Below are 12252 nucleotides of genomic sequence, written 5' to 3'. Positions count from 1 at the left end.
ATGTCCGGTAAAACATATTTAGCGTGGAATATGTTAGCTTTGGCTTCACGAGAAGATGAACGACGTGAACAAGGACGATTTCAAGCTAGTGTACGAAAGTGTCTTGGACATCCACTTGAAAATTTGAGTGATAGGTAATAATTTTATTAAAGAATATAGGCTAAGCAAAGAGGCTTTCGAGTATTTGTGTGGACTCCTAAGAGCTCACACAGATTTGAAATCATCACAAAGAGTATCTCTTGAAACAAAGGTAAGTTAGTACTTAGGTACATTGTATTTTATGAACTTATATAGTAGGGCTGCTGGAAGAAATTTCTTATTAGAAATAAGCAGATCCTTTGTGTCGTCTTTCTGTGTATATTATCACTGTCATATTGTCATTGTTTCTTGTGCACAATAAATTATTAAATAAATAATATACTTACCTATTTTGTAGACATATTTCTTCATAAAAATAATACAATTTTAGGTTTTATGTGCATTATTATTTTATGCACATGGCAGCTATCAGCGAATTACTGGCAAAGCTCATCATTTTTCCCAGGAGGCAATGAGTGTCTTTATTCATCAAGTAACACAAGCTTTAAACCATCCAATAATTTTAAAAAAATTCATAAAATTTCCAACGAGAAGAGAAGAAAGGGATACCATTAAACAAAGGTACTCATAATATAATATAATACTGCATAAACATATTGTATAAAACTCAATTAATATTTTCACACTAAGTATATTATCATACTGATTAATGTTTTTTTTAGTTTCTACAATAAATATGGCTTCCCAGGAGTAATAGGGTGTATTGACGGAAGTCACTTTAAAATATTTACACCCAACAAAGAAGAGGAGCACTTATATTTCTGTAGGAAACATTATCATTCTCTTAATGTGCAAATGGTTAGTATTTTAAGTTTAACTATGAACGATAAGTACTTAATTTATTTCATTTTTATAGTTTAAGTGGTAATTCAAAGTAATGTAAGTAGTATAACTTTATATCACATATTACAATCTACTTACCTATTTTTTTCAGATATGTGACCACAATTGTAACATCCTCTCTGTAAATGCAAAGTTTGGAGGTGCAACACACGATGCATTTATATGGGAGAATAGCAATATCAATGATTACATACAATCATTGCACAGGCAGAATGAGATTGTGTGGCTGCTTGGAGAGCAATACATTTAGTTGTTAAAACTGATAATTAAACGGTAATTAAGCTTTGGACAAACCCTAATAAAGACCTTTTCACAGGCGATTCCGGTTACCCTCAACGGCCATGGTTGATGACACCCTATTTAGACCCGCCTCCAAATTCGATGAAGGAAGTCTACAATGTAGCTCACATATCCACAAGAGTTGTCATCGAGAATACTTTTGGGCGTTTGAAAAACCGATGGCGCTGTCTACATAGGGATAGGACTTTACACTATCAACCAGAAAAATGTGCACAAATTATTTTAGCATGTTGTGTGTTACACAACATTGCACTGAAATACAATATTCCGGATCCTGAGGATAATATTGGTGTAGGAACACAAGGTATTTTTAGTAAAATAAACTATGGATACAGATGAGTATTTAAAGTTAATTAAAAATGTTTAAAATATTGCGTGTTTACTTCAGATGAGCTGGTGTTTGTAAATGAATCAACCAGTAATGTATTACTCAGGGGGCGCACAATACGGGATCAAGTGGCAAGAAGACTTTCCCAAAGACGATAAAATCAAAAGACTAAAATTCTTTCATCATGTTATCCTATAATAATTGACCACCTGTTAGTTACATTTTAATTCAATGTGGCTTTTATACTCATAATATACTTAAATATGGTTATAATATGTCTACCTACTTATTTACCAACCCACATTAACATTCTTACACTATAAAATATAGTTAATAATAAATATTATAAAAATAAATATTGTAGCTTTGAAATTTTGAGAGACAAACTCTGACAAGAACATTATTTGAAGATAATAATAAATGTGGCTATACTTGCAGGTGTCTAGTGTTGAATAATGTGATCCTGAAATAATGATGATGATTTCTATTTCATGGTTTACTTGCTAATTAAAAGTTTTTTTTGTAAATCATCTTTATTTAATGTGACACACAATTTATACAGTTAAATAACAGCAATTTGTTTCTGATGATACACAATATTAAAGTAGTACACAAAGAGCTGCACATACACGGCCGTAGCTAGAGGGGGGCATTGGGGGGCAATGCCCTACCTTAAAATCATAATGCCCTACCTTAAAAATACCAAAACCCAAGAAATCAATAAATTATGATTCTTTTTTTTGTACTTCTGCCCTACCTGTAACCAATGCTGCCCTACCTCAAATCTGACTGTAGCTACAGCCCTGTGCACATATGAGAAACCCGCCTGTCCTTTTTTGGGACTCGCAGTATCTCGTCCATGCCAAATTTCAGCAAAATCGGTTCAGCGGTTTGGGCTTGAAGAGGTAACAGACAGACACACTTTTGCATTTATAATATTAGTATGGATTTGGAATACAACAAAAAAAATGTAAAATTAAAAATTATCATTACACTAAAAAACTAAATTAATCTTGAAATAAATTCACAAATAATTAAGGAAACACATAAATCACATAATTATCTGTTTCCTAAATTACTTGTGAAATTTTTAAAAACATCTAAAAATTGCTGAAATAAATCTATCCACTTTTGCTGTATAGCTAACTCCAACTCCCTAACCCTCATCCTTTCGCGTTCAGCTTCCTGTTGGAAGGCGCGCCATTCAGAGTCCGATCTAAGAAACGCCTGTCTCGCTAGATCGGACTGGGTCTATGTGCGAGTTCTGCGAACAGGCGAATTTTGGTTTTGGAAAAGGCGTCTGCGCCGAGCACGAGGCGTTAAGGGCAAAGGTATGTTGCCCTGCGTTGCACGATTTGATCGAGGTGCAGTGCCAATGCCTGTCGGGCCTGTCTCGCTCCTCTGCAGTCGGTCTGTAATAAGAAAGAAAAATAATATTAGAAGGAAAAAGTCTTAATATCACAATTGAAATGCTATTTTAGATAAAATATAAAGTTACATAATATTAAGTGATACCATTTTTACATAGAATAATAATAGAATAATATTATTATTATAATATTAAGTCAATAGTTAATACATATAATAAAAATATATTGGAAACAACTTTTCAGACTAAATATAAGAAATTGAGACTGCACAGGAATGTGATAAACTGATAACAATAATTTAGAGAATTATACATAGATAGTATTCCAATATTGTACATATGATTACATTAGCAAATAAATGAAGAAAATGTAAACTTATTCTGCATGCATGTTAACATACGGTCCATGATAAAAAATTTCACAAAACTACTCTGTTTAATAGATGCTACAACACTAATATTTGATGTAATTATAGTAACTGAAGCAGGAATAACGAACGATGTATGTAATCTTTTCCAAATACCGGGCTATACAATGCACATGCAGTTACGACAAAATAGGAAAGGAGGAGGCATAATTGTGTATATTAAAAATGCTATTAAATTTTCCTACCTATCACATAAAACAAGTTCGTTCGAAAATGTCACAGGTATAATAAAAACAAATGATAGCAAATCTGTTACTTTGTGTGCAGTGTATAGACCGCCTTCAAATAATAAAAATGTATTTGTGACCGAACTGTCACGCCTTATAAGCAAATATGATTCCACTGACATGATAATAATTGGTGATATGAATATTGTCTTAAAGGTACACTCTACTCATTCAGAATTATATACACAGATGATGTCTGAAAACGGTTTTGAGTCGGGTATAACTGACTTCACCAGAATCGAAATGAAGAATAATCAAGTAACTAAATCTTGTATTGATCACATTTTTTCTCGTTTTCACACACCAACCGTGTATACTGGCACAATAGATACAGTTCTAGCAGATCATCGTGTTACACTTATAGCATGCTGTAGTCCAGACAATGATAAACTATTCTCTAAGAAAACAAAGACATATTGTCATGACACTGAAATCCTACTAAAAGAACTAAATAATACAGATTGGTCTCTCACCAATAGCATGACCTGCCCAAATGATATTTATGATTTTATAAAAACAAATTTTCGTAATGCGATGGACGTATCATGTGAAACAAAGTATAAAAATAAAAATATTAAAGTTAAATTTCCGTGGATAAATAACAATATTATAAAAGTTTGTAAAGAAAGAGATAAATTATTCAGGCAATGGAAAAATGATTCAACAAATCTATACTTAAGATTACAATATAATAAAATACGAAATAAAGTACATAAAATACTAGAATACCATAAAAATAAATATTATAATAACTACATAAAAAGTAACTACAATAATCCTAGAAAATTATGGCAACTTGTAAATACAATATGTGGTAGAACTACACAATCCATCGATCAAACCATAAACAAAGCTTTTACTAATCACAACCTGTCTTCAAAAAACATAGCAAATAAGTTCGCAAATGAATTCCAAAATTGTGTAAATAAAATAATAAATCGCTGTAACACTCCACTACTAAACGAAAATAAATATTTTAATAAAGCTGATAAAAGTATATACATTAAAAAGGCAACCTCTGATGTAGTTAAACAAATCATTAAAAATCTCAAAATACATAAAGCTCCCGGTCATGATAAAATCAAGGTGTTGGATATAAAAAGAATAGGTAATAATATATCAGCCCCAATTGCTAACCTTATTAACACTTGCCTTAAAACCGGTAAATACCCCAATGAGCTCAAAAAGGGCTCCGTACGTCCTGTATATAAAAAAGGAAAACACGATGAATTCTCAAATTATCGACCAATAACCCTTCTTTCTTCCATAAATAAAATTGTTGAGAAGTTTCTCTGCGACCAAATTCATTCATACTACAAAAAACATGGCATTATAACAAAACAACAATTCGGCTTCCAACCTAATAAAAATACAACTTCCCTTCTATCCCAATTCACTGATCATATTAATTTAGCTTTAAATTCTAAAAAACACGTTTTTGCACTTTTTATAGACTTCTCCCGGGCATTCGACACCCTTATCCACAGTAAACTAGTCAAAAAATTAAAAAATACGGGCATACGAGGCCCACTACTAGATTGGTGTAAGGACTACTTGCAAGGAAGAACTTATCATGTAAACATTAACGACGTTATCAGTGACGAAGTGACAGCTGAAGAAGGCACAGCTCAAGGCTCAGTTATGGGACCACTTCATTTTATTGCCTATGTCAATGACATGCTTAATGTTCTAAAATACTGTCTAGCTTTCCAATTTGCAGACGACACCTGTCTTATGATTTCGGACTCAGACCCTACCTCCGCAAAAGCCAAATTACAAGAAGATCTCAACAACATTAGCAAATGGTGTCATGATAACGGACTTGTTATAAACTCCGACAAAACAAAATTGGTACAAATTTGTTCACCCTACAACACTAAAAAATATCCTGCCGGAAAAAAGCTAGTCAGCCATGATCATCAATGCCTCCATAAAAACAACAGCACCTGTAACTGCCCTGAAATAGAAATAGTTAATAAACATACTTACCTAGGCCTCATCATAGATAATAAATTCTCTTGGCTGCCTCAAACAATACGAATATGCGACCGGCTTAAAGCGTTTCTATCTAATATTTACATAATTAAAAACAAAATACCATTTAAAATCAGACTGGTGTTGTACAATGCTCTCGCTGACTCCATTATTAGTTACGGTTTATCCAGCTACGGTAGAACCTACAAAACTTACCTTAATAAAATTCAAAATCTCCAAACTCGAATTCTGAAAAATATTGTGCCAACTGATATCAAAGAAAAATATAACAAAAATGAAAAAGAATTGTATAAATTTTGTAAAGTTCTTCCGATCACAACCAAAGTCAAATATTCTATCTTAAAAGAACACTTCTTTGATGACGACCTCCAGAAACATAACATTACACACAATTTCCAGACAAGACAAAAAACTAAAAACCAACTGAACATATCAAGGGCAAATAATGTTTATGGAGAGAGAACAACCGAATATATAGTACCGCGCCTAATTAACAATCTGGACCCAATAATTGTAAGCAAAATCACAGAAAAAAATATTAAATACAAGCTAAAAACATTATATTTAAACAAATTCCTAAATGAATAGGACTGACATCAAGATTTATTTTCTTGTTAATAAGTAAGTAATTGCAATTCTACCAATTTTTTGTTGAATATTTAAGTAAGTATAATTAATAAGTTTATTATGTTGTTTTGTTAAGTTTGATAAAAAATATTAATTTATTTATTGAGTATAAAATAATTGTAATGACAATGTACTTAATTCTTATTATTATTGTAATACACTCCGGACAAACCTTCGTGGTTTATGGAGAGTATATCTCAAACGTCTTGTATGATTTATGAAAATAAAGGAATAAATAAATAAAAAAAATTATGCACATCTTCTGGGGGAACAATATGCTCGATGACCGAAGGTTCTCCAACCGAGGCACTATCTGCAGGTAAAGAAAGTCTAGTAGAAGGACCAGGTTGGTTCCAATCTTCATGTGCTGCAAAAAAAACAATTATTACTTATATTATACTGTAGGTGAATAAGTTAAGTCAGACGTCATAAACAATAGTGGAATATGTCTATACTAATATAAACTACATAGTATGTTAAATAATATTATATACTACTCTAGGCATATTCTACCTTTATTTATATTTTATTCATTACAAAACATGATTCCGGACAGAATGAGCCTAGCCATAATAATATTATGTCCAATTAACACCTTTTTAAACTTTTATATTAGACTATGTATAAAGAGAAAATACGAGGTACATCATTAAAAATAAGTTTAAGTATTTAAAAGTTATAGAAAATTTAATGAAAATAACACTTACTTTTCCATGTATTCCACCATTAATTGAAATTGTGTGGCACTGGTACGCATTTTTATAATACATGTATTTTCGTTCACGTCTTTTACGAAATTAACTGCTATTCACAAGGAAGTGTTTAAGTAGGTAAAATTATCATCACACAAAAAATAATATGAACCAGACGATAGACCCTTGCCAAAACCATTAGAACAAAAAAAGGTAAGATTGTTTGGTTTTCGAGTACACTTGAGCAAGTGGCACTTGTATTTGTAAAATATAGTTTACAAGAAATAGCAATTCTTTATCTTAATACAATAATTTATGGTTCACAAGTTTGTAACTTATCTTTAAAAGTTCAAAATTTGTTTTCAAAATTCATCGAACAATGTCAACATTCAACGTTATTTACATACGATATGCAATCTCTCTTCTTCTTCTCCTTCTATAATGCATACAAGTTTACGAATATATCTGTCTCATACATATACTAATAACAAGTCGCTGTTTTAAATTGGTAGGGTTTTAAGGCCATATGCCGTCTTTGTCTTTTATTCGAGCTAGAAAGAGAAAGCAAAATCAATTATGAAGTTAGCTACATTCCGATTTTTATACTATTATAAACACACGAAAACAATTTAAACAATCGTGTCGTCGCTAGCGAGTTTATATGACTCATGGTACGGTTTTTATGGAAAACTATATCGACGCACGTTTGCTCGCTATCGGGTACGGTAAAATCGTATACTTTTTCGATAGCAACTCATGGTAGAGCTACAGATAATTTTTGTTTTCGCGTTACAGAGGATGACCGTAAGTGTACTAAACGTAACATCCTTTCATTTGTGGCTAGGATTTGGGATTTGATGGGATTCGTAGCTCCTGTCACGCTTTTAGCAAAATTAATTATTAAATCGCTATGGGAAAGTCATATAGAATGGGATGACCCACCGCCCGCAAATATAATTTTTTTATGGAACACTTTCGTAAATGAGTTGCCTTGTTTACAGCAAATTATAATTCCGCGATTTGTAGGTATTCAACCGCATGTAACTCTCACCATTTTCGGTTGCGCCGACGCAAGCGAGCGTGCATACGGTGGAGTAGTTTATCTTCATGTTTATTGTAAAGAAACTCGCCGATCTATGGTTAGCTTACTTAATTCTAATCTAGCGAGCGTGATTTTTGTTTTAGACGGCGCTACTCGTGTGCTAAGTCACGAGTAGCGCCGTCTAAAACAAAAATCACGCTCGCTAGATTAGAATTAAATGCCGCTTTAATGTTATCTAAATTAATAAGTACTGTTCAAGATACATATCGCAGTCGTTGTAACGTACACAATACTTTCGCTTTTTCTGATAGTATGGTCACGTTAGCATGGATTAATTCAACTCCCGCACGCTGGCAAACTTATGTAGCAAACAGAGTGGCACAGCTTCAAGAAAATGTAAACCCGCAAATTTTTTACCATATTAAAGGTACCGAGAACTCTGCTGACTGTCTGAGCAGAGGCTTGACTCCAAATCAGTTAGTCAGACATCCGTTATACTATAATGGCCCGCATTTTGCTCATTTACCTGTTACGGAATGGCCGCTTAAAAAATTCGATACTAGCAGCTGTGTCGACCCGCCTGAAATTAAAATTAACGTATTAAATACTAATGTAGTTGAACGTGTATACCCGCCTTTATATGAGTTGGCTAGACGCGTTTCCTCATGGCCAAAACTCCTTCGCATAGTCATTCTAGTTTTTCGCTTTATAAAGAAGCTTCCTCGTAAATTTGAAATTCAACATTTAAATTATGCAGAATTTGCAGTTTTACGCGATGTACAAAGTGTTCATTTTTCCGAAGAATTTAAACTTAATTTGTCAAATAGTAATTTGCCTAAATCTTTCGCTAAGTTAAACGCATATGTTGACGAAGGCCTGTTTCGTGTAGGCGGAAGGCTTGCGAACACAAATCTCGATTACGATAGCAAACATCCAATATTATTGCCAGGAAAGGATCATGTTGTTGATCTAATTATCGATTACGAACATAAGCGCAATCTACATACCGGACCTGGGCTTTTACTTTCAATAATGAGACAGAAATACTGGATTTTTGGTGCTCGCAACGTTATAAGAAGGCGACTTTTTGGCATCACACAGCATTGTAATAATATTTATAGATCTTATATATACTGTTTGTGACTAGATCATAATAACTGTACCACTGAATACTGTTTAATTATTATGATGTTTCGTGTGATGCTGGAAATAAAAGTATTCTTATTCTTATTCTTACTTAGTAAATGTAACCTATGTTTTAAATCTAATCCGCGACCACAATTTCCGCTAATGGGCGATTTGCCTGCTTGTCGTGTTCGCGAATCTAAACCATTTTCCCATTGTGGCACGGACTTTGCGGGACCTATTCAAATTATCCCTTATCGCAAGCGTGGAATACGCTCCTATAAGGCATATATCTGTTTGTTTATATGCTTAGTAACGCGCGCTATTCACATTGAACTTGTATCCGATTTATCAACGGCAACGTTTTTAAACGCTTTAAAACGGTTTTTGTCCCGCCGAGGACCAGTCAGTGTTAATTATTCTGACTGTGGTACTAACTTTATCGGTGCTAGATCTCATCTTAACGCTCTATATGATTTAATTAACTCGCCGGAATACAATTAGGAATATTCCACAGTTTGTTGAAAACCGTATAAATTGGAAATTTAACCCGCCGCAATCGCCGCCAGTAAATGTAACATTTTCTCTATTCGTTGTCTATAAGTATTATTTAAGTTATTTTGTTAACTATTTCACTCGGGTGAACTCGCGTTAATTTAATTTGTTTCTCGTATAATAACCGCTCAATTATAACGCATTTAAACATTAGCTAATTTATATTTTGAAAGTGGATAAGACTATCCCTTTCAAGGGGGGGAGGATGAAGGCGCCGTTTGTTATATTTCTATGAATTGTTGCCGCATATAATTTATAACGCCATCTGTTGTTGTGTTTGTGCACTGTTATGACATTGGACGAGGTCTTATCGATCCTGTCCTATATATAATCCTCTCTTTCCCTCGATATCCGCTACGCGAGTTTGGCGCCACTTGCGCCAATAGTGAAGTTCGTCGCAAATCGTGGCTGCAGGACTGAAAGAGTGAAGTTTTTTCTGTTCCGCTTGAGCCGCGCTCTGCACCGCGCTACGTTAAAAGCCGCGAATTTTCTATAACTGCTAAAAAAGGGGGCCCCCTATACATGTAACGCTGAAAATCCGCTGTTCCCATCCAAGGTAAGATCTCTAATTTGTTATATTGGTGTATTCATGCAGCAGCAGATATTAACTTGTGGTGTGGTAACGATTCATAGTTTGTAAATTTTTTAAACCTAATACAGTCCACTAAATTCGCATACAAACCAGCCTTATTTAAAGTACTGTGGAGCGAGAGAGAGCACTACACATAAATTATTCAGCATTCGCTCTATCATATTTGGCTGGATGTTTAAAGAACGAATGAACATGACTTATGCCCGGGTTAGTTGACTCTGGGATAAATTCTTGTGGTGCAATACATAGTATGAGTTAAAAATTAAAAACGGTAACACTGAGTTAGTAAGCCCCGGGTTATTTATTTAACTCAAAGTTTTGGCGCAAGTGGGCCTGTGATATTATTGTAATTTATTGTAAAGCTTATAATAAATTGCAATAATATTACACTGTTAAAACTATTTAGTAAAATTAAATTTAATTATGAACTTTTAGTATATGAAAATCAAAATATTTTTTATTCAGAGTTTTTTTTTTCAAAAACATTTCCCAACGTCGATACTAAGGTGCCTACCACCGGTTCGGAAACTAACCCGGCGAGAAGAACCGGCGTAAGAAACTCGCACGGGGCCATCTTTTACTAAAAAGATGGAAAATTACAATTTAAAACATAATATATAGTGCACCAATGACTTAAATGATTATGCCAATGGGCGCTGCTAGTAAAGGAGAACTGTCAATGACGTTTTTGTATGAAAACAGCGTTAGTTCCTTTTCTCGCCACGTTCATTTAAAGCCTTGTCGAACTGTAACAATATTATGACTTAGAGCTATTAACAACAGGAATTATAAAGAATATTCAAGTAGCCTGTAAGAACCACCCTATTCCCAAGGTGTGTTGTCGTTAAGGCTCGACCGAGATCTCGGTCTCGGTCTCGGTCTCGGCATTCTCGGCTACAAATCCAACCGAGAAACTTGTCTCGGTTCTCGGCTAATTATAGCCGAGATTCTCGGTCATGACCGAGATTGTAACATTGTTCGGATCGGCATTCAAATTTTACCGCGCGTGGCAACGCGCCGCAGCGCGTAGTCGATTGGTGTAAGTGCGTGAGAGAGCTGAATTGTGATTGGTTGAAGTCCCGGCTGGCGAACTGTGGCCGGCCGCTTTCGCCCCATTCGAGCAGTATTTGTAATTGTTTATGTTTACAATAGTAATGAGTGGAAGTTTGTTTTAACACAGTAAATTAAAATAAGTTCTTTTAAGTGTTGTGTTGCTACTTGCTGTGATTACTTGTTGTTGATACTTGTAAATTGATTAATTACACTGGAGTAGTGGATATATGTACGTTCTGGACCACATACCGACTATTGTAAGAAGATCTCTCTGTTGTGTGTATATGTAATGTGAGTGGTGTTTCATGTTATGTTGGTGGTAGTATAAAATAGGCTGATTTTTAATGATCACTATCAGCCTCAGCAGGTGTAGGTATGTGTGTTTGTGTAGTGCGGCGGGGCGGTGCTGCGGCGGTGGTCGGTGCAGCGGCGAGGGGCTGTGGTGTTGGTGCTGCGACCTCATGAGCGCTGTGTTGGTTAGTCACAGGGGTGGTGTGTGATGAATTATTTTAATTAGGCAACCGGAGACTGGTTGTGTGTGACCTTGTGAGGTACGGTATTTTTTATTAATGTAGTTTAATGTTTTCTATGACGTAATAATAATTAGTTCGCGCTAGCAGTGTAACATTTTATAGTGGTTTTTCTTATCTGGTATGATAAGGTATGACGTGTGTGCTATTAATAGAGTTTTATAATATTATTGTTGTGAGAGATGTTAGTTTTAATATGAATATGGATACGTGTGGAAGGGAATCATTGTTGTTACAGTCGATAATTAATGAACTTCGTGATGGTGTGTTTGAGAGAGTGGAATTTCCAATTTTCCGTTCAAAATGGCAACGATTGAGAAGTTTTGAAGACTGGCCGAAGCGTATGCGTCAGACGGCGGAGCAACTTGCGGATGCTGGTTTCTTCTATACGGGTCGAGGAGATAGGACCGTTTGTTTCTGTTGTGGTGGTGGTTTAAAGGATTGGGA

The 12252-nt window shown here is 34.5% G+C and overlaps 1 protein-coding gene across 1 annotated transcript; it reads left to right on the top strand.

Moving 5' to 3' along the window:
* Nucleotides 1-1605, top strand: LOC121736239 (putative nuclease HARBI1). The gene is made up of 6 exons (XM_042127325.1): nucleotides 1-7; nucleotides 129-250; nucleotides 470-660; nucleotides 762-897; nucleotides 1034-1175; nucleotides 1259-1605. Exons 1-6 carry the CDS (start codon nucleotides 1-3, stop codon nucleotides 1579-1581), a joined length of 921 nt encoding a protein of 306 aa, XP_041983259.1. The 3' UTR covers nucleotides 1582-1605.
* The last annotated feature ends 10647 nt before the right edge of the window (nucleotides 1606-12252 follow it).

Source organism: Aricia agestis, chromosome 18 (genome assembly GCF_905147365.1).
Source record: "Aricia agestis chromosome 18, ilAriAges1.1, whole genome shotgun sequence".
NCBI lineage: Eukaryota > Metazoa > Arthropoda > Insecta > Lepidoptera > Lycaenidae > Aricia > Aricia agestis.
The sequence above is the reverse complement of the archived record's forward strand: the minus strand, read 5'-3'. Positions and strand labels throughout refer to the sequence as shown.